General features: G+C 48.4%; 1 protein-coding gene across 1 annotated transcript in view; it reads left to right on the top strand.

Annotated features, from left to right (window-relative positions):
• Positions 1 to 21,639, top strand: part of LOC146859312 (E3 ubiquitin-protein ligase TRIM39-like) — a 165,709-nt gene that overhangs the window by 66,266 nt on the left and 77,804 nt on the right. Inside the window, exon 4 of the mRNA XM_085649983.1 lies at positions 6,449 to 6,471. Within this exon, the coding sequence (XP_085506109.1) occupies positions 6,449 to 6,471 (23 nt within the window). The remainder of the gene's footprint in view (positions 1 to 6,448; positions 6,472 to 21,639) is intronic.

The raw sequence follows: 21,639 nt of genomic DNA, 5'->3' as shown, positions 1-21,639 counted from the left end.
CAGTGCGCTCACCGCGGCGGCCCGGAAGCCGGGAGAGTGCCCCCTCATTGTGGCGAGGCCCGCGGAGAAGCCCGGGGCCCCGGCGCTGGAGAAGGTGCGCCACGCCGTGGACGACTTCCCCCGTCGCAGCCGGAGCAACCGCGAAGTCCGGAGCCGGAGCGGACGCCTTCCGACGTCGAGAGCAAGGTAAGCCCGGAGGCTGGGACTGAGCCCGGTGCGCCCCCTGCAGGCTGGGAGCCACACTGCACCCTGGGCCCAGGTTCCCTCTCCGTGGGAGTCCCCCGTTCACCACTACGTGGACACCCCTCCGAGGGATTTGCCCCCTTTTCCCCCCAGACTGTTCGGAAGCTTGGTGCCCCACGAACTGCACCGACGGAACACTTGAAGCTTGCTCGCTCCGAGTAGCGTGGTCACCTCGAACAGCACTGAAACAGTCCCTGCTCCGTGATTACGAGTAATGCTATATTTGCAGGTTCTGCACCGAAGGTTATACCTTTTGCTGATTACGAGTAACGCTATGTTCGCAGGTTCTGCTTTTGAATTGCTACATGCTTCATTATTACGAGTACCTCTATGGTGATAGGCTCCGCTAAGAGGAGTTCCCTATGCCCTTACCACGAGTAGCGCTTTATTCCAAATGCTCCGTTGTGAAGTGTTCAGTGCTATTGGTTACGAGTAGCGCTTTATTCCAAATGCTCCGTTGTGAAGTGTTCAGTGCTATTGATTACAAGTAGCGCTTTATTCCAAATGCTCCGTTGTGAAGTGTTCAGTGCTATTGATTACGAGTAGCGCTTTATTCTAGATGCTCCGTTCTGAGGAATTCACCGCTTAGCGCGTATAACGCGGTAATCGCCACTGAGGCGCTACAGGTAAAGCGGCAGGCCCGCGAGTTCTGCCCTGGGTCCCTGCACGCCCCCAGGAGTGGCGCTACTTCCCCGAGCCCTACCAAGGGGAGTCAGACACACGAGGGTGGTCTAGAGCCTTCAGGAAACATCCTGGTAAATAACGTGTTGGTGAATAGGGTGCTGGCTAATCCAACGCCAGAATAAGTGAAGCTTGCATGTACCTCTCATTGAATTGCAGTTATATCTCCTGTAGTGCATTGATATCTCATGAATTGCATTGATAGTCCATGAATTGCATGTATATCTCATGACTTGCAGGTACATCTCAATGAATTGCATTTATAGCTCATGAATTGCACCTATGTCTCATGAACTGCATCTATCTTGAACTGCTTGGATAAACTTGAATTATTTGCCTAAAATATACAGTGTGGTGTCCCTTATTGTGTGTGTTCCCCGTTCCATGAGAGGTGCGTGTTGTATGGTTGCTTTACACACAGGCCTTTGGGTGCCCAGCCGCTCGTGTCACGTTACCGCCATAGGGACTGGTGACCCCGGTTTCCTACATTGGTGGCAGCGGTGGGATTTTAGGACCTGTGACCATCCAGCACCGCCCCGTGAAGCGGAGGGCGCCACAATTAAACGCCTATTGATTGTTCTAAAGCTCTGAAACCAGTAATTGCTGCATTTATTAATTCCACTGTCCAGGCAGAGAGTGCAAGAATCCTGGTTAGCTGGTACCTGTCACCCATATCCTAGGAATTTCTCCTTAGTATCTGGGTCCCCACCTGCCAGAATGGAATTCCGGTTAGCTGACCTCGAGGGGTACACTGTAAAGCAACTGAGAGAGTTCGGGCAGGGGATGGGGGTGCCTGGGGTGCGGAAGGCCAAAGGACCGGAACTCCGCACCGCCATTAGGGCATGGGTAGAGGCCCACCCAGAAGGGAGAGAGGATGAGGGACAGGAGGCGCCAGATGCACCTCAGGAGGAGAGCGCCCAGGAAGTACTAGACATACCAAATGTGGATGGGTCTGAAAATGTGCCCCCAGGGAGACGTTCTGGGGCCAGTAGTAGGACAGGGTCTAGGAGGAGCGCGTCTCCAGAGGAGTACGAGGACAGGAGGGAGGAGAGGCAGTTAAAGTGGGAGCTAGCGAAATTGGAACATGAAAGAGAAAGGGAAAGAGAAAATAAGAGATGGGCAATGGAGGAAAAGAAGATGGCGCACAAGCTGCAGCTGAAAGAGTTGGAGCTACGCGCCCTCCAATTAAGTGCGTCCAATAGGGACGATGGTGGCAGCATACCGAGAGATCCCCAAGACCCAACATTCTATTTACCCAGGGTGTTTGAGGAGGCATTGGGGTGTGACCCTGAAGGGGGTGGTGCAGGGATCTTCCAACCCAGCGAGGTGGGAGAGGTTGCAGATAACCCAGCTAGGTCCCAGGAAAGTGAGAGGGTTGTAGGGCCTCACGACCTATCCATAGGAAGGAGTGAGACGGGGAGGTGTCCCGAGGTGCCCCAACCGCAGTCTCAGGGCCTGGAGAGTTCCGTAAGTGAGCCCCAGGTTGGGAGCCTAGGCTGTCCGGATGTGCCGTCCAGGGAAGGGGAGCCCCTAGTGTCAGGAGGACCCGGAGCATCTGTCATCAGAGCTCCTGAGGTTCTGGGGACGTCCCAGTCGCAGGGTTTAGATCCTGGGCTGGGGTGCCAGGGTCAGGGGTTGCCTGACCTGGTGGGTGGGACGTCTGCTAACAGTGTCCCCCCAGGATTGACTTCCAGGGGTACTTTTCCCGTTGGGAGGGTGCGGAACTCTGGAAGGGGGTGCAGAGGGAGGAAGGTCTCGCCTCGGGCACCGGCTCAGCCTAAGGGTTTAGACCCTAGGTTGGGGAACCAGTTGAAGGATCAAGGCCCTGGACTGGGGAGGTTGTGGTGGTCTGAGGGTGCCTCGCATGGTAGGGTGAGGAACCCCAGAAGGAGAGTTAGGGGGAGGAGAGCCTCGCCCCTGAAGGCTGGTCAGCCTAAGGGTGTGAACCCCAGGAGGAAGGACCAGAGGCAGTTTAGGACTGCAAGGAGGAGGACCGGAGTGGTCAACAGGCACTACAGGCCTGGGGCTACTGCCCCCCACTCCGCGAGATCACCCGGGCCAGAGACATCTGGACGGCCCAGGGGCTGGTCCTGGCCACAACTAGCTAGGGAGCCCCAGTGGGGTGGTTTCGTTGGTCCAGGAAGGATTGAGAGGGAACCATTGGGTTCCAGCGTGGAAGAGAATCTGCAGTTGCGGGCCTGCTTCCACCTTTTCTCGCCCCAAGCAGGGAAGACCATCAAGGCATTGATCGGTCTACCCTGGCTTTTGGCTGGAAGGGGGTTGTGATGGACTTGGCCCTTTTCCCTGAGTTTTTTTCGTTTTTTATTTCTCCCAAGATGGCTGCCACAGGCCCCTGCTACTGCAGAGTGGCCTGTTCTAGTAGCACCCTAGCTGCCAGGAGCTGGCTGGGACCCCACAACAATGTTGCGACACCAGCCCGCCTTTTTGTCCCATAGGTAGAATGGGGAAGCTCCTGGAATGTGCTGGAACCTTCTAGAAGGGAGGTGTGGTTTTTACTTTTGCCGCCTTGGCTAGAGGTCACCTGACCTAGGGCTACTTAAGTGAGGGAGGGATCTTTTTGTAGTTAGTTGGCCAGTGGGGTAAAGCAGAGCTGGAGAATCCACGCAGGAGTGTAGGCGGTAGGGCCTAGCCAGGGACTTATGCCTCTGAGAGTGACAGGATTTAGGTGCTGCCTCTTAAGTGAGTGAGGGATCCTGTGAAACCCACTGATCTTGCCCAGCAGTAGGAGGACCCAGGGAACCTCTGCCCAGCCTGACTAGGAAGGACCTAGTCGCCAACTCACTCCCTACCCCCCTGTAACAGAACCCCTTAAGGGCGCCAGAGACATCTGCGCCATCAAGACTTCCTATAGCAACTGAGTACAGAAACTGAGCGCTGAGACTGCGTGTCCAGACTGAACGCTGAAACCATATGCCAAGCACTGAGACTGCGTGTCCAGACTGAACACTGAAACCCTATGCCAAGCAGATTGTGAAATCGCTGGGGATCGACCAGGTATTAGCGCTGTGACCCCTGCGCTCCTTGACCTGGCCTGGGACCCCCGGCAGCGTGCTCCGTTGAGAGCGGAGCTCCCCTGCTTAACTTGAGCCCCCCCCCGTGGCGCGAAGACCAGTGCGCGCTCACCGCGGCGGCCCGGAAGCCGGGAGAGTGCCCCCTCATCGTGGCGAGGCCCGCGGAGAAGCCCGGGGTCCCGGCGCTGCCGTCGCAGCTGTTGGAGAAGGTGCGCGAGGCCGTGGACGACTTCCCCCGTCGCAGCCGGAGCAACCGCGAAGTCCGGAGCCGGAGCGGACGCCTTCCGACGTCGAGAGCAAGGTACACTATATAATGCTATATTTGCAGGTTCTGCACCGAAGGTTATACGCTTTGCTGATTACGAGTAACGCTAAGTTCGCAGGTTCTGCTTTTGAATTGTTACATGCTTCATTATTACGAGTACCGCTATGGTGATAGGCTCCGCTCACAGGAGTTCCCTACGCCCTTACCACGAGTAGTGCTTTATTCCAAATGCTCCGTCGTGAAGTGTTCAGTGCTATTGGTTACGAGTAGCGCTTTATTCCAAATGCTCCGTTGTGAAGTGTTCAGTGCTATTGGTTACGAGTAGCGCTTTATTCCAAATGCTCCGTTGTGAAGTGTTCAGTGCTATTGATTACGAGTAGCGCTTTATTCTAGATGCTCCGTTCTGAGGTATTCACCGCTTAGCGCGTATAACGCGGTAATCGCCACTGAGGCGCTACAGGTAAAGCGGCAGGCCCGCGAGGTCTGCCCTGGGTTCCTGCACGCCCCCAGGAGTGGCGCTACGTTCCCCCGAGCCCTACCAAGGGGAGTCAGACACATGAGGGTGGCCTAGAGCCTTCAGGAAACATCCTGGTAAATAACGTGTTGGTGAATAGGGTGCTGGCTAATCCAACGCCAGAATATGTGAAGCTTGCATGTACCTCTCATTGAATTGCAGTTATATCTCCTGTAGTGCATTGATATCTCATGATTTGCATTGATAGTCCATGAATTGCATGTAAATCTCATGACTTGCAGGTACATCTCAATGAATTGCATTTATAGCTCATGAATTGCACCTATGTCTCATGAACTGCATCTATCTTGAACTGCTTGGATAAACTTGAATTATTTGCCTAAAATATACAGTATGGTGTCCCTTTTTGTGTGTGTTCCACGTTCCATGAGAGGTGCGTGTTGTATGGTTGCTTTACACACAGGCCTTTGGGTGCCCAGCTGCTCGTGTCACGTTACCGCCATAGGGACTGGTGACCCCGGTTTCCTACACCCACCATATGTCATGGTTTTCCTCCCTTATGCCAAGAAGCATCTCCAATGAGCTAGTGCCAGTATCTTGCCACAGTTACCCCCTATGCCAAACATTGCCTCCAGTCTGCCAGTAGCAGTGGTTTTCACAGGTGCCTGTCCATGCCAGCAATTGCCTCCAGTATTCCAGCAGTAGAATTTTTCCATAGGTCCCTTTATAAGCCACAAATTACCTTCAGTATGTAAGGGCCAATGGCAGACTAGCAAGCATTACATCATATTCTCACTCACATTTACTCAACCACACTCAATCATTCATTCTCACACAGTTTACCTCACTCTCACTCATTCTTACTCTGACTCCAACATACTTACTTGCTCTAACTCTGTCATTCTCACACGCTCTGTATCACTCATTCTCTCTCCTTCATTCACACTCACACTCACTCCAACAAACTACTTTTCACTCGAGCACTCTGACTCACTCATACTCACTGACACTCATCTTCACTTATTCACACTCCCTTTTAGTGGCTCTCACACACTACCTGTCACTGACACTCGCTGTTACTTACACACACTCATGCTCACACGTACAAACATATTCACAAACACACAACCACACTCCGATCCCCAAGTTGTACCCCACGTACATTTAAAAGCATTTTTTATTTGTCATCTGCCACACAAGTACTCATTCTAGATCCTCGTGCCCCATTTTTTATTACACTAACAGTGAATAATAATCTATTATTCACTATTAGTTTAATATAAAATTGTTTGAAATACAAAGGTGGAGTACGGCTCCCATAAGGGCGAGCTTCCGCTGTGTTCTCGGTACTCATTTTGCTACCTCTGAATCCAGAAGTCACACAAGCAGTGCCAGGGGTCACAAGGGGCAAGACAGGAGTCACAGCTGCAACCCCTGGCAATCCCTAAATGATGCCCATGCATGTGACCCTGTTACGAACATCATACAATGTGCCAAGTGACTCATTCAGAATATCAGAATGTGCTGTGTTTTGTGACTCCATTCAGAATGACACTGTGCTGTGTCATTACCATTCAGAATATCACATTTTATTCTTAGTCATGCAATACCCCAGAATGTACTCTGTCATGTGACCCCACTCACTATTTTCTAACCATAGGTAGTTAAGTGTTTCACTCCCAAAAATACTGCCATAACTTTAACATCTACTGTGGAAACTGATTTCACTGTGTTTGTTTCTCTGTTTTGCAGGATGTCAGAAGCACCCTAAGCAGGTAAGACCGGTTTATTATCCTCCTGTCAGTGTGTAAGGAGCAGATCTCAATGCTGCGGTGTGTAAACACCACTACTGAGCTCACACAAAGTGTTAGGGAACTTTTCAGACCCTCATAAAATCACTTTACATTCTCAAAACAAATCTTAAGTCCTCAGAAACCTTCCCTGAGTCATCAGGAAACTCTCTTAAATTTTCAGAAATCCCTGCAAGTTTTCAGCAAACTCTTTTGAGTCTTGATATAATTACCACAGAAATGAGCTTCTGTCCTCACAAAACATATTTGTATCTATAAAGCTTATCTGAAGTCGTACGAAAAGTACCCTCAACATACAGAAAAAGCAAGCCCATTCTGGAAAAGTCCCCCCAGGATTTCCTAAATTCAGAGTTGTGCAAAAACTAAGTCATAATTTCCTAACTATACAGACACATATGGTGGCTATGCTCACAACAATTGCAGATCCAATTTTCAGCTCTATTGTTAAGGATTTTAAAACATAAATATATTTCTTCATGTGGGGTAGAGGTGCTACCATGGTACTACAGACACCCTGCCACCTAGGGTGTTCACCTGCTTAGGACAATGTCCTTGGCACCAAATATACACAATAATAAGTACTAGAGCACACATAGAAATTCCATTTAACCCCTTCTGTGCCCATGACGAGCTGGACTCGTCATGGAGCGCGGTTGCGCTGTGCCCATGACGAGTCCAGCTCGTCATGAACCCCGCCCGCTAATGCAACGCCCGGCACAGGGCGGGGAAAGGGCGTGGCACACAAGGGGTTAATAAATAAAGTAGTCCTAATATGAAGTCCATCAAATATTTTGTTCTTTTTCGTGAAGTTATTTCATTCCATTTGTAGTTTCCACAATGTTCGGTTTATATATAAGCAGGAATGGCCAATATCTGGTCTATACGAGCAAAAGCAGCTGACACGTGTTTCGTCCATTGGGCTTTGTCAAGGCTGCAGACAAAATACATACATTGGAATGGAACATCATCTCTCATGCGATCTTTTACGTAAAATTCATATGTGTCAACCTCATATAGCAGTGATGAGGCGAAGGAAAATAGTGTCATGAAATGATATATGCCGGTCACAACGCAATGAGGATATTGTGTAAAAATGCATTGTAGCATCAGCTCCCTCAAAGCCATAAAAAGTGTTACCCATGATAGGCGATGTTGACCGAAACATAAGAACCCAAGGAAGGGGGCCATAGAGAATGCCTGTATATATTATAATACAAGCGAAAAACTAGATTTTGCATGCATTGTGCTCTCTAAGATACGAAGAAATATGCATGTTTAGTGTTCCATTATGCATGCAAGGAAAGAATAAACATTAGTAGTGAGATTTAATAAGAATATAGAATACCTGAGCGCCCTGTAGTAAGGACAATGTCCAAAAGTAGTCCGAGAGATACAGAGAAGATCTTGTCAGAATCTATTTAAAATATATATAAAATTGTATGTATATGCGACCATCCTGAGGAAAAAATAATAGTGTGCGGAAAAGTAAACATTAGTACACCACAAGGAGAGCGAAGTCTCCTTAGTAGTAGAAAGGGAAGTGAAAATAACAACATATAAAAGTAGACCATTTCAGAATGGAAACTGATCACCCAGGTGAAACAAGGGGAAGTGATTCCATGTGTAGTGCAATACAATTAAAAGGGCCAATTTATGAATAGTTGTCTTGTGAATTTCCTAGTGGAGTGGGAAATAAGCAAGAAGCATTTTATGACTGACTGGTGGTGATCGGTCAGTATAATACCAAAAGAGGCCATCTGGGGTAACCTACCAAACCCACACATTTCTGAAAACTAGAGACCCGGGAGAGTCCAGGGAGGTATGGCTTGCGTGGATCCCCCAACGTTTCCCTAGCCAGAATCCCCTACAAACCTCACATTTTGCTGAAAATATCATAATTTTCTCAAATGTCTGTGTGAGAAATTTGTAGGATCACCGGACTGACAAAAAAGTCCAGACACTCAGCGCTCCCCCAGGTCTCCCAATAAAAATGATACCTCACTCATGTGGGTGGGTTAAGTACCCATGACAGGCAAGGGCCCAAAACATATTGTGGAGACTTCAAAATCACCCATCATAAAACTACCTGGTTTTGTAGGAAGGGGGCACTGGCGTTTTTTGCCCCCAGGATCGCGGCCATCTAGGGGAACCTACCAATCCCACTCATTTCTGAAGACTAGACAACTCGGGGAGTCCAGTGAGACCCCTCAACGTTTTCTTACCCAGAATCGCCTGCAAACCTCAAATGTAAGTAAAAAAATCACTTTCTCCATATTTTTTGGCGTGGGATCACCGTGCCGGCACAAATGTACTACCCCCCAATGTTCTCTTTGTTCTCCCGAGCAAAATGATACCTCACCTAGGTGCCGGCAGAGCTAGCGTTCAAAATCTACAGGTAAGCACTTTGCATTAAAAGGGGTCCGTTTTCACTGTAAAAATGTGGTATGTCCATATTGCGTTTTGCACCGTTTCCTGTCGCGTGGCCTATGCCTACCCACACAAGTGAGGTAACATTTTTATCGGAAGACATTGGGGAATGCAGGGTGGTTGGAATTTTGTGGATCCACACAGATTCCACAACTTTCCATCACAGAAATATGAGGAAAATGGTTTAGTTTTTTTACAAAGTTTGAGGTTTGCAAGGGATTCTGGGAAGAGAACCTGGTGAAAGCCACACAAGTCACCCCATCCTGGATTCCCCTGGATGTCTTGTTTTCAAACTTTTATAGGTTTGCTAGGTTTACATCGGTGCCAGCAGAGCTAGAGTTCAAAGTCTACAGCTAGGCACTTTGCAAAACAAGGGTTGGTTTTCACTGTAAAAATGTGGTGTATCCATGTTGTGTTTTGCACCGTTTCCTGTCACGGGCACCAGGCCTACCAACACAAGTGAGGTATCTTTTTTATCGGAAGACTTTGGGAATGCAGGGTGGGTGGAATTTTGTGGATCCACGCAGATTCCAGAACTTTCCATTACAGAAATGTGAAGAAAATGTGTTTTTAAAAAAATAAAGTTTGAGGTCGGCAAGGAATTCTGGGTAAGAGAACCTGGTAAAAGCCACACTAGTCACCCCATCCTGGATTCCACTGGGTGTCTAGTTTTCAAAAATGTATAGGTTTGCTAGGTTTCCCTAGGTGCCGGCAGAGCTAGGGTTCAGAATCTACAGCTAGGCACTTCACAAAGAAAGGGTCAGTTTTCACTGTAAAAATATGGTGTGTTCACGTTGCGTTTTGGGCTGTTTCCTGTCGCTGGCACTAGGCCTACCCACACAAGTGAGGTACCATTTTTTCTGGGAGACTTTGGGAAACATAGAATAGTAGAAGAAGTGTTTTTGCCAATTGACTTTATATGCATTTATCCCTTCCAAATGTAGGACTGTGTGTAAAAAAGTATAATTTTCAAAAAAGCCCTCTAATTCACTTGCTGGTATAGGTACCAACATATATGGAGTTGTGCAAATAACCACTGCTTCAAAATACCCTTTTGTTGTTCCCATTTCAGAAATACATAGTTTTCCACGATACCTATTTTTCACTCTTTATATTTTACCAAGTGAATTGCTGTACACCCGGTACACAATGAAAAACCATAGCAAGGTGCAGCTCAGTTATTGGCTCTGGGCACATCGGATTCTTAGTGAACCTACAAGTCCTATTTATCCCCACAACCAGAAGGGTCCTGTGGATGTTACTGAATATTGCTTTAAAAAATCTGTCATACTTAAAAGAAGTTACCGGTGACAACGTTGGCACAAATGGCTGAATTTTCAACTAATTTTCAATTTTTCCTGTTTGGTTCTATAAGAAAACCTCGAAGAATCTACACAAATGACCCCTTACTGAACTCAGAGTTTTGTCTAATTTTCAGAAATGTATATCTTTCCAGGATCATTATTGCTTTCATACCCATTTTTACCATTAACTGAAAGGAGGTTGAAAGCACAACAAATAGCAACAAACATTTGCAATGCAATCGGTCTCGCCTTTATTTAGCTATGCAGCACATTAGCCTGAGTGCTGAAACAACTACTGTTCTTTAACATGGACGGGAAGTAGGCACCAAACTGCGTGACATGCCAGATATGGGAACACATGGAGAGAAATATTGCCTTTCAGCAGAAAATGGTATAGTCCAAAGGTCTGTTTTTAATATAAAAGCAGGGGCTTCAGTGGTCATATCACTGAAAATACAAGATTTGAAAAAAATATTATTGTCTACAGATGCTCGTGGAAGACTATTTCTATAAACTGGAATCTAGAGAATGCTAAAGTGATTCTGGTATTTTACTAACATCTGCTGGTCGTTTTCTATCAAGAAAGTTAAATAGAAGTAGTTGCCATAAAAATTAAAAAAAGAAAGTCCCTCAGCAGAAAGCAAATCTGGTCTTTTACTGACCTCTGCTGGTATTAAAAAATATTATATCCGCACTGACATTGCGCCCGGGCTTCAATAACTGCAGGGCCGAGGCCAGCTTATACAGGACTGACCATTCATGTAGCACACGCCACCGACTGAGCGGCTTCCAAGCACTTTAACAACAGATGTTTCTGTTAGCCAAATCAAAGATGCTCATGTTATCAACCATTCAAGAATAAAAGGATGAGGTGGCCCTTCTGTTACTCCAAACCAGGTGACACAGAGATCTATGCAGGGGGCGCATTACCTACCTAGGCTATCTCTCCATCTTGTCCAGGAGCAGATGGTCATGGAAATGCAAATGTCAGCGATTGCTGAAAATATGCAGCAGAATCAAGACAAGCAACTTATCCTCAGTTTCGATTAAAAATAGGTTAATTTCCAAAACAAACCTGGTAGTCGTCTGCTGTATGATTCCTTCAAAGCTAAGGGGAGGGGGTGGGGGGATCTGTAGGTCGGTGGTTCCTGAAGCGCTCGGTAAATAAACTTGGAAAAAGTAAGGCACGATGCTTGGGGACAAAGCTGCTTCAGTGCTCCGGGGCGGGTTGACTTTCTGTCTGTTTCCTGCGGATGTATGACGTTACAATGCATGCTTTTACAACGCATGCTGTTACAACGAAACATTTACAACGCAAATGCATTTACAACGCATGCTTTTACAACGCAAGTCTTTACATCGACTTGCACTAGATGGCGTGCTAACATTAGAAAAGTGTAATTCCAACTCCAGTCCACGTAACAGTAGGGAAGGTGTTGGGATAGTAAACTACACTATTTGTAATGTTAGCACGCTATCTAGTGCAAGTCGATGTAAAGACTTGCGTTGTAATGGCATGCGTTGTAAATGCATTTGCGTTGTAAAAGTTTCGTTGTAATGGTAGTGCGTTGTAAAAGTTGCGTTGTAAAGGTTGTTCCCCGTTTCCTGCTTGTCTTAGCCCCGCCTCCGCGATCACATGACCTAAACTGTGGCTAAGGCGAACTGAGAGTGCAAAAAAGTGAAGAACTAGCAGGGGGCTTCGGGGAAACATCGTTGCCTCTTGTGACAGTGCTCAGTCATTCGGAAATCCTGCCTCTGCCATCGGGCGTGCTTTCTGTCTCGATTAGCGGCGTGCTTCTCTTCCGGCTCTCCTGATAAACACCTTCCTCTTCATGAGCAGGAGCGTGTGTTTAGCGGCTGCTGGACGACGCATGCACAACATAGCCGTCTGGACAGGTCAGGCAAAAGAAAGTGCGAATGTTGGCAACAAGTGATATGAAAAACAAGCATTGGCATAGCCAATAGGTCTCGCTTTTGGGACCTCATAAGTATTTAGTTATGCAGCATAATATCCTTGGTGCAACAACATCAACTGTTGCCTGGCTAAACACTTACAAGGTCCAGAAGGCGAGACCTATTGGCTATGCCAATGCTTGTTCTTCCAGCTTACATTAAGGGGTATTGTATCAGCCCACTTCAGCCATTGGCTGACTTCACTATGAGTTATGCCATGCAGCCCTTTCACAAGGAACACATGCAAAGTAGTTCCCTTCAGTGTAGATTCACTGGTGCAGCCCCGCATATTTTAAGACCAAAAAATCTTTCAGCACAAAAGCATACATGAAAATAAAACTGCCTAAGAGAGAGGGTGAGAAGGGAGGGGGGAGTGAATTGAATTTAAATTATTTTTAAAGCGCACATACACCAGCGGTTTCTTGGCGCTACAACTAACAGAGGACCGGTAGAGCAAGCTACAGGAAGGTTAATTAAAGGACTTTATAAACAAATGAGCCTTAAGATGTTTCCGAAATTCCGAGTACAAAGTGAGGGTTCGGAGTTCAAAAGGAAGAGAATTCCAGAGGAGCGGGGCAAGGGTCGCAAATTTCGAGCCTCACCATTTCTTTCTCCGATAATGTGGGATAGTGAGAAGGGACTGGGTGGATGAGCGAAGTTCCCTGGCGGGAACGTAAGGGGTAATCTCAGAAGAGATAAAAGCCGGTGCCGAGCTCAGTCGAGCCTGAAAGATGATGGAAGCGAGCTTAAACTGGACCCGGGCACGAACAGGAAGCCAGTGTAGGGATTTCAGGAGGGGGGTAGTGTGGTGAAATTTCGGGAGATTAAAGACCAGGCGGGCCGTCTGGTTTTGAATCTGTTGCAAACGCCGTAGACTATATGCAGGAATACCTGCATATAGGGCGTTGCCATAATCCAGGCGGGAAACCACCATGGCCAAGATGATCAGTTTGAGGGCAGTAAAGGAAAAAAAACGGGACACCTTGAGTATAGTGCGCAGTGATAGAAAAGAGGAAGAAACCACAGAGCTGACCTGAGAGTGAAGAGTGAGTTGAGAGTTGAGTTTTATGCCTAGTGTTTTGACTGAGGTAGAGGGGATAGGTGAGAGGCCAAGAAAAGGGGGCCAGTATAGGGAGGACCAGGGGCTGGATGAACCACCTGTCAACACCAGCTCAGTCTTGTCTGGGTTGAGCTTCAAGTGGTTGTGGTTCATCCAGTCCCGGATATGGAGCAAAATAGATTGGAAATTTAGAACAGAAGAGGAGGAAGAAGACAGATTGAAGACTAGCTGGAGGTCATCCGCATAATTAAATACGGCAACCTCCATTTGTTGCAGAGAAAAGATAAGAGGGGCAATATAAAGATTAAACAAAAGAGGGGAAAGGGAGGAACCTTGTGGAACCCCGCATTGAACTCTCCGGGCGTCCGCAGTGAAGTCGCCCAGGCGGACAGCCTGGGTGCGGTCACTCAGGAAGGAGGATAGCCAGACCAGAGCGGTGCCCCCGATCCCCGCCGCCTTGACACGGGAAAGCAAGATGGTATGATCCACCGTGTCAAAAGCGGCTGAGAGGTCAAGGAGCACCAAGGCCTGGGGCTGGTTAGTATCCATGCCCTCCCTGAGGTTGTCCAGGACCGAAAGGACTACGGACTCCGTAGAGTGTGCCGGGCGGAACCCGGCCTGGCGAGGGGCGAGGGCTCCGTGCTTTTCCACAAAAGAGCTCAGAGCACTGGTGACATGGCGCTCGAGCACCTTTGCCAGAAATGGCAGGAGGGAGATGGGGCGGAAGTTGGCAGGAATTGAAGGGTCCGCGCCTGGCTTTTTAAGGATGGGTACAATGACCGCAGATTTTAGTGGGTTCGGTACTACGCCTTGCGAGAGGGAGCTATTGAGGAGTTGCAGGGGAGGGTCTGGGCATGTGATAAAGATGTGACGGAGAATATGGGCCGGACAGGGGTCTAGTGGGGAGCTGGATTTGACAAGGGGAATTATGGATGTCAAGGTTTCCTTAGTAAGAGGGGGAAGGGTAGTGAGTTCTCCCTTGGGAGGGGGACACTGGGGGTCCACAAAGGTGGGGGAAGGGGGAGGGATGTTGGCTTTGATGGTAGCTATTTTCTGAATGAAATAGTTATTGAGGGAGTGACAGAGTACTTTGGAAGGGGCGGGCTTTAGAGTTGTTCTGTCTGAAAACGCCAAATTGTGCACGATCGAAAAAATTTCCTTCGACTGGTTTTCTGCTGCAAGGATTTTGGCGGAGAAATAGGTGGTTTTAGCCCTCAAGATGTCTTTTTTATATTGGGTCAAGATGTTAATGAACTCTAATCGTAAAAGGGGACAATAATGTCTCCTCCAAGCCCGCTCCGCGCGACGTACCGCTTGTTTGGTGGTCTTGAGCTCTGCGGTGAACCATCGATTGGCATCCTTCTCTCGCTTAGAGGTGATTTGTTTTAGCGGGGCAACTGAATCGCAGCCTGAGGAGAGCCACTGTTCAATGGCCTTGACCTGGGAGAGGGTGGGTAGGCCATGCAGAGAAGGGAGGGAAGAGGTGAGTAGGGACGATAAGTTTTCCAGATCAACTCTACCCCAAGCACGAACCCAAATGTTTTTGGGACGAGGGGGCTTGGTCGGAGGGAGAATAGGGAGGGCAAATGAGATCAAGTAGTGGTCAGACCATGTACAGGGCGAGATAGAGAGGGACTCCACAGGACAGTTCAGGGACCAGATCTGGTCTAATGTGTGACCTTTGATATGAGTAGGGGAGTGAATATGAGGTGTAAAGTTGAGGGATTGGAGAGTTTCTGAAAATGCTTTCGACGATAAGCATTCCGCTGGATCAGAGGGCCAGAAATTAAAGTCACCAAGAAGTAGAATAGAGGAGTTATTAACGGTGATTGTGGCTAGGACTTCCAGGAAGTCAGGGAGAAACGATGAAGTAGATCGGGGAGGACGGTAAGTGAGAAAACAGGTAAGAGGGGGCGAAGTGGATGTGGTGCGGATTGCCAGGTACTCGGTATTTGCGATGTCTGGCAGGGACAGGGTTTGGAAAGGAAGGTCGGTACGTGCGATGACCGCCACGCCGCCCCCGGCTCTGCCAATAGGGCGATCTGCTCGAAGGGCGGAATATGAAGCTGGAAGGGTGGCCAATAGGGCAGGGAGGGAGTCATCGCAGAACCAAGTTTCCGTAAGAAAAAGAAGATCTGGGGCATGAAGGTCAAGCAGTACCGAGAGTTCGTGTGCATGGGCTACAGCAGAACGGGTGTTGAGGTAAAAAGCCGCAAGGGTTTTGGAAGTAGCAGGGAGAGCATTGTCACTAGGAGAGTGGGGGGGGATAGCTAGAGGAGGGGGGATGTCGGGAGGAGCAACGGGCGACAGGCCGAGGGACGAAATGCGGGAGCAGGTGGAGGACGGTAGGGGCCATGATCCCTGGAGGCTGCGTAAATGGTCGGGGGCATAGGTGGTAGGTGAGGCAGAGTGGGGTGCCCCTAGCCCCGGACAGTCGCGGACGGGCGCAGACGGGCTTGCCTTAGGCGCGCCTTCGGCGCGCCATCGTCGCGCCCGCTGCGCCCGTCCGCTGCGCCTCCGACCCATACACATCCTTTTATGAGGGAATTGAAAGGAAAGAGGGAATGGGAGGGGGCGTGGCCGGTAGAGCGGCAGCGCGGGAGGATTCCCCAAGGCAGCACCCAAATCGGCTGTCTGGGACCTCTGAGGGCAGGCGAAAAGATCGTGGCAAGGTGCAGGTAAGAAACAACCACAATAATACAGTACAAATTTAAAAGCAAGTAAAAAGAGCAGCGCTCCCGGCTTTCCGCCTCAGGAGTTAGTTAGAAGGACGCGCTAGTAATCAGCGCGCCCTTTATACCAGATGGAAGGGGGCGTGGCCGGTAGAGTGGGCGGAGCTTACTCGCTCGCGGTCGATGGCGGCAGCGAGGGAGGATTCCCCAAGGCAGCACCCAAATCGGCTGTCTGGGACCTCTGAGGGCAGGCGAAAAGATCGTGGCAAGGTGCAAGTAAGAAACAACCACAATAATACAGTACAAATTTAAAAGCAAGTAAAAAGAGCAGCACTCCCGGCTTTCCGCCTCAGGAGTTAGTTAGAAGGGGGAGTGAAAGCAGAGAGAGAGGGGGTGATTGCAAAATGCGCACACTCTATTTATTTAACAAGAACAAAACGGAACACTTTCAGCTTAAAAAAAAAGAAAGAAAATGGAGCTGACTAGTAGGGAGGAGGAGAAGGGAGGGGGTAGTTGAAGCAGAGAGAGAGGGTGTAATTGCAAAATGCGCACACTTTATTGATTTAACAATAACAAAACGTAAGCAAAATGAGCGCACTCTATTTATTTTCCAAGAACAAAACGGAGCACTTTCAGCAAAAAAAAAAAAGATGGCAAATGAAACTGACTAAGAGGGAACAAAACGGAACACTTTCAGCTAAAAAAAAAAAGGAAAATGGAGCTGAAGGGGAGAAGGGAGGGGGGAGTGGAAGCGCACTCTATTTAACAATAACAAAACGTAAGCACAATGCGCGCACTCTCAGCAAATAAAAAAAAAAGATGCAAATGAAACTGACTAAGAGCGACGGGGAGAAGGGAGGGGGGAGTGAGAGCATAGAGGGAGAGGGGGGGTGGAGAAGCATTGTAAGACTTAATGAGCCATTACAAAAGCCAGATGACTCATGTGCACGTTCACGCGCGCGTTCCCTCACGCTGAAGGCCGAGAAAAGCCTTTGGTTGCACTTTTAAAAGCCAGTTACTAAATTCTCTCCGCACGACGTATGCGCTGGCTCAAGCGAGACCTAAAAAGCATTTACAAATGCAATAGGACTTGTATTTACGGGAGTCCTATTGCATTGTAAACAAAAATGCGGGCACCGAAGAAGGCAGGAATGGGAGTGGGTGGGTGGGTGGTGGTGGCCAGAGAAGTCTCAAACTGCGGGAGGGAACAGGGGGAGGCAGGGGAACAAAAGAGTTGCTGAAGTAAAGGGGCTGATAGCCATGGAAGGATAAACATGACGTCATGGCAGTAAGGAGGCGAGACTAATACGCCGGCAACCAATCAGAATGCAGCATTTCAGTTTTGAGCCAATCAAAAGCATGGGCAGAAAGTGGGCGGAGCTTCCCCCACAATACTGTATACAGCACCTCTCAACGAGACAGCGCATGCGCTACCTAGCCGAGACCTAAAAATTGGCTATGGCCCAGTAAAATGCCAGAACTGTGTAAAACATTTTGGTTTTCCAACAAAAGTCTGTCAGTCCCTGAAAGTCGGGAAGATGGTGATATCAGCACCACAAACCCTTTGTTGATATTATTTGCAGGGAAAAAAACAGACGCTTTCATCGGCAGCACTTTTTCCCCATTTTTCCCCCAAAATTCAAAATGTTGCTGTATTTTGGCTAATTTCTGGATCCCCTCCAGGGGAATCCACAAACCCTGGATACCTTTAGAATCCTCAAGATGTTGGAATAGAAGGACGCAAATTTGACATGGATACCTTATATGGCTAAAAAGTTACAGGGGCCTAAGCACGAACTACCCCAAATATCCAAAAAAGGGCTCAGCACTGGGGGAGGAGGGGGGTTGGAGGGTAGGCCCAGCAGTTAAGGGGTTAAAAGTGAAAAAACATATCAACAAACATACGTTCTTCATGTCTTGTGTTGTTAACATCCACAGCCATGCTAAGATCATCTAGCACTGCGAGGAGAACAGTTCTAGTATTTCTGTTTGGGTGAAATCTGTCCTTTGATCTAAAGCCCTGTCTTGGTTATACTCCCCTGTAGTCTGGCCAGGCTTGTCTCAGGTGCACCCGACTCTGGTCTTACAAGGTATGGCCCTGTGTTACCTTCCTGTGGTCTCATGAGTCCTGTCTCTGGTGTACCCCCTTTTGTAGTCTCATGCCCTTGTCTCTGTTGTACCCTCCTCTGGCCTTGTGGCCGGGCTACGCTCTCGTATCCTGTGGTGTTGTAAGGCCTGGTTGTGGATTTACTGGTCTGCCTCCATCGTATTCTTCCTGGTGTCTCTTGAGTCCTGGCTCTGCTGTCCTTTCCTGTGATCTCAAGTCCTCTCTTGGTTATACTCCCCTGTAGTCTGACCAGGCTTGTCTCAGGTGCGCCCGACTCTGGTCTTACAAGGTATGGCCCTGTTTACCCTCCTGTGGTCTCATGACTCCTGTCTCTGTTGTACCCCTCTTGTAGTCGCATGCCCTTGTCTCTGTTGTACCCTCCTCTATGCTCTCCCCTCCTGTGGTGTTGTAAGCCCTGGTTATGGATTTACTGGTCTCCCTCCAACGTATTCCTCCTGGTGTCGTTTGAGACCTGGCTCTGCTGTCCTTTCCTGTGATCTCCCAAGTCCTGTCTTGGTTATTCTCTACAGGTTTGTCTCAGGTGCACTCTTCTCTGGTCTTACAGGGTATGGCCCTGTTTTACCCTCCTGTGGTCTTACAAGGCCTAGCTCTATTTTCCACTCATGTCCTCTCGCAAGGACTGGATCTGTTGTACTCCTCCTAAAATTCCTATCAGCCCTGACTCTGTTGTTCCCTCCTGTGCTCTCATCAGGCCTGGCTCTGCTGTCCCCCTCCTGTGGCCTCACAATGATTGGCTCTGTTATACCTCCTCCAGTGGTCTCACTAGGTCTCACTCAGTCATACCCCCTCTTGTGGCCTCACAAGGCCTGGCTCTGTTGTACCTCCTCCAGTGGTCTCAGTAGGTCTCGCTCAGTTAAATCCCCCTCCTGTGGCCTCACAAGGCCTGTTTCTGTTGTACCTTCTCCAGTCATCTCACTAGGCCTCGCTGAGTTATGCTGCCTGTGGTCTCTCAAGGTCTCTCTCTGTTATACCGCCTCCTGTGGTTTTACCAAGTCTTGTGCTTTTACACCTCCTCCTGTGGTCTCACTAGGTCTCACTCTGAAAGATATTGGGATATTAGTTGATGGGGTGAGAACCCCACTCAAGCAACAACCACAATCTATATGAGGGTGAACTATAAAAGTCCCAAAGCACTTTAGAAACATAGAGTTTATTTTAATAAGTAAAATGATACCAAAACAATATGAATCCAATAAATAGTACCAAATTTATACATTTTTAAAGTTTTTAGTAGAAATAGCGCCAAGAAACACAAAGCGCCAATTTCAGGTATCTGGTCACGAGGAAGTGAGATAAAGTTTTAAGGTCCGGACAATAGCAATGGAGTGAGGATTGGACACAAGGACTATGGTAGTCCCACTAGGAAGTTAGGGCCAGATGTAAGACCATTTGCTTTTGCGACTCGCAAATTGCGAAAACTTGTGAGCCGCAATTTGCAAGTCGCAAGAGAAAATGTATAACAGTGTCAGAGACACTGTTAGCGATTCCCAATGGGGTCGCATAATGCGAGGCTCATGAATATTAATGAGCCACTCTCAATTTGCGACCCCATTGGGAATGGCTGGCCAACCAAAAGAGGGTGGTAAACTGCAAATGTTTTGCGACCACAATTGCAGTTGCAAAACAGTCATACATGGCATTTGGGGTCGCTATTAGGAAGGGAACGCCCCTTCCTAATAGCGACTCGCAATTCCTAATTAGAGAGTTGCAAATAAATTGCATCTCGCTATTTAGGAATTGTACATGGCCCTGTAGGTTTTTGCATGTGCAAATGGGTCGCAAACCCGTTTGCGCATGCAAAAACGGGTCGTACATCTGGCCCTTACTTTCTCAAGTCCTCGCAATGAGCACTATTCTAGGTGGCAGAGGCCTCCCATTGGCAGTCATCGTGAACGGTTGTTGTCGTAGCGAAGATCAAGTCCCACTGGAGCTTTGCATTGCTGGTCCATATTTGGCACAAATAAATGACTTTGCAGCCAAGAGGAGCCCAAAACATCTGTTTCTTCACCTTTTCTGCAGGAGGAGCTTCCACTGAGGCCAACCAACTATCCAGGACCTGAGGTCACCTGTTGTGAATCAGGACTCACTTCAGACAGAGGTCAACAGCAGGCTCAGGCAGGTCCAGGCTGGTCTCGTTGGTACTGGTCAGCAGGGCAATTGCAGGGGGTCTCTGGACGTTTGTGGTGTCACTGTAGCTCACACAGGGCATCGGCTGACTAACCCTTGTGATCCAGGCCAGCGGGATCCAGTCCTTTTTTTCCAGGCAGCAATGGTGTCCTTCCCGCAGCAGGGCAGTCCTTCTGAATCAGGCCTGGCTCTGCTGTCCCCCTCCTGTGGCCTCACAATGATTGGCTCTGTTATACCTCCTCCAGTGGTCTCACTAGGTCTCACTCAGTCATACCCCCTCTTGTGGCCTCACAAGGCCTGGCTCTGTTGTACCTCCTCCAGTGGTCTCAGTAGGTCTCGCTCAGTTAAATCCCCCTCCTGTGGCCTCACAAGGCCTGTTTCTGTTGTACCTTCTCCAGTCATCTCACTAGGCCTCGCTGAGTTATGCTGCCTGTGGTCTCTCAAGGTCTCTCTCTGTTATACCGCCTCCTGTGGTTTTACCAAGTCTTGTGCTTTTACACCTCCTCCTGTGGTCTCACTAGGTCTCACTCTGAAAGATATTGGGATATTAGTTGATGGGGTGAGAACCCCACTCAAGCAACAACCACAATCTATATGAGGGTGAACTATAAAAGTCCCAAAGCACTTTAGAAACATAGAGTTTATTTTAATAAGTAAAATGATACCAAAACAATATGAATCCAATAAATAGTACCAAATTTATACATTTTTAAAGTTTTTAGTAGAAATAGCGCCAAGAAACACAAAGCGCCAATTTCAGGTATCTGGTCACGAGGAAGTGAGATAAAGTTTTAAGGTCCGGACAATAGCAATGGAGTGAGGATTGGACACAAGGACTATGGTAGTCCCACTAGGAAGTTAGGGCCAGATGTAAGACCATTTGCTTTTGCGACTCGCAAATTGCGAAAACTTGTGAGCCGCAATTTGCAAGTCGCAAGAGAAAATGTATAACAGTGTCAGAGACACTGTTAGCGATTCCCAATGGGGTCGCATAATGCGAGGCTCATGAATATTAATGAGCCACTCTCAATTTGCGACCCCATTGGGAATGGCTGGCCAACCAAAAGAGGGTGGTAAACTGCAAATGTTTTGCGACCACAATTGCAGTTGCAAAACAGTCATACATGGCATTTGGGGTCGCTATTAGGAAGGGAACGCCCCTTCCTAATAGCGACTCGCAATTCCTAATTAGAGAGTTGCAAATAAATTGCATCTCGCTATTTAGGAATTGTACATGGCCCTGTAGGTTTTTGCATGTGCAAATGGGTCGCAAACCCGTTTGCGCATGCAAAAACGGGTCGTACATCTGGCCCTTACTTTCTCAAGTCCTCGCAATGAGCACTATTCTAGGTGGCAGAGGCCTCCCATTGGCAGTCATCGTGAACGGTTGTTGTCGTAGCGAAGATCAAGTCCCACTGGAGCTTTGCATTGCTGGTCCATATTTGGCACAAATAAATGACT

The sequence above is a fragment of the Triturus cristatus genome, chromosome 3_2, assembly GCF_964204655.1.
Source record: "Triturus cristatus chromosome 3_2, aTriCri1.1, whole genome shotgun sequence".
NCBI classification, from domain to species: Eukaryota; Metazoa; Chordata; class Amphibia; order Caudata; family Salamandridae; genus Triturus; species Triturus cristatus.
This window is presented reverse-complemented; position numbering and strand designations above follow the sequence as displayed.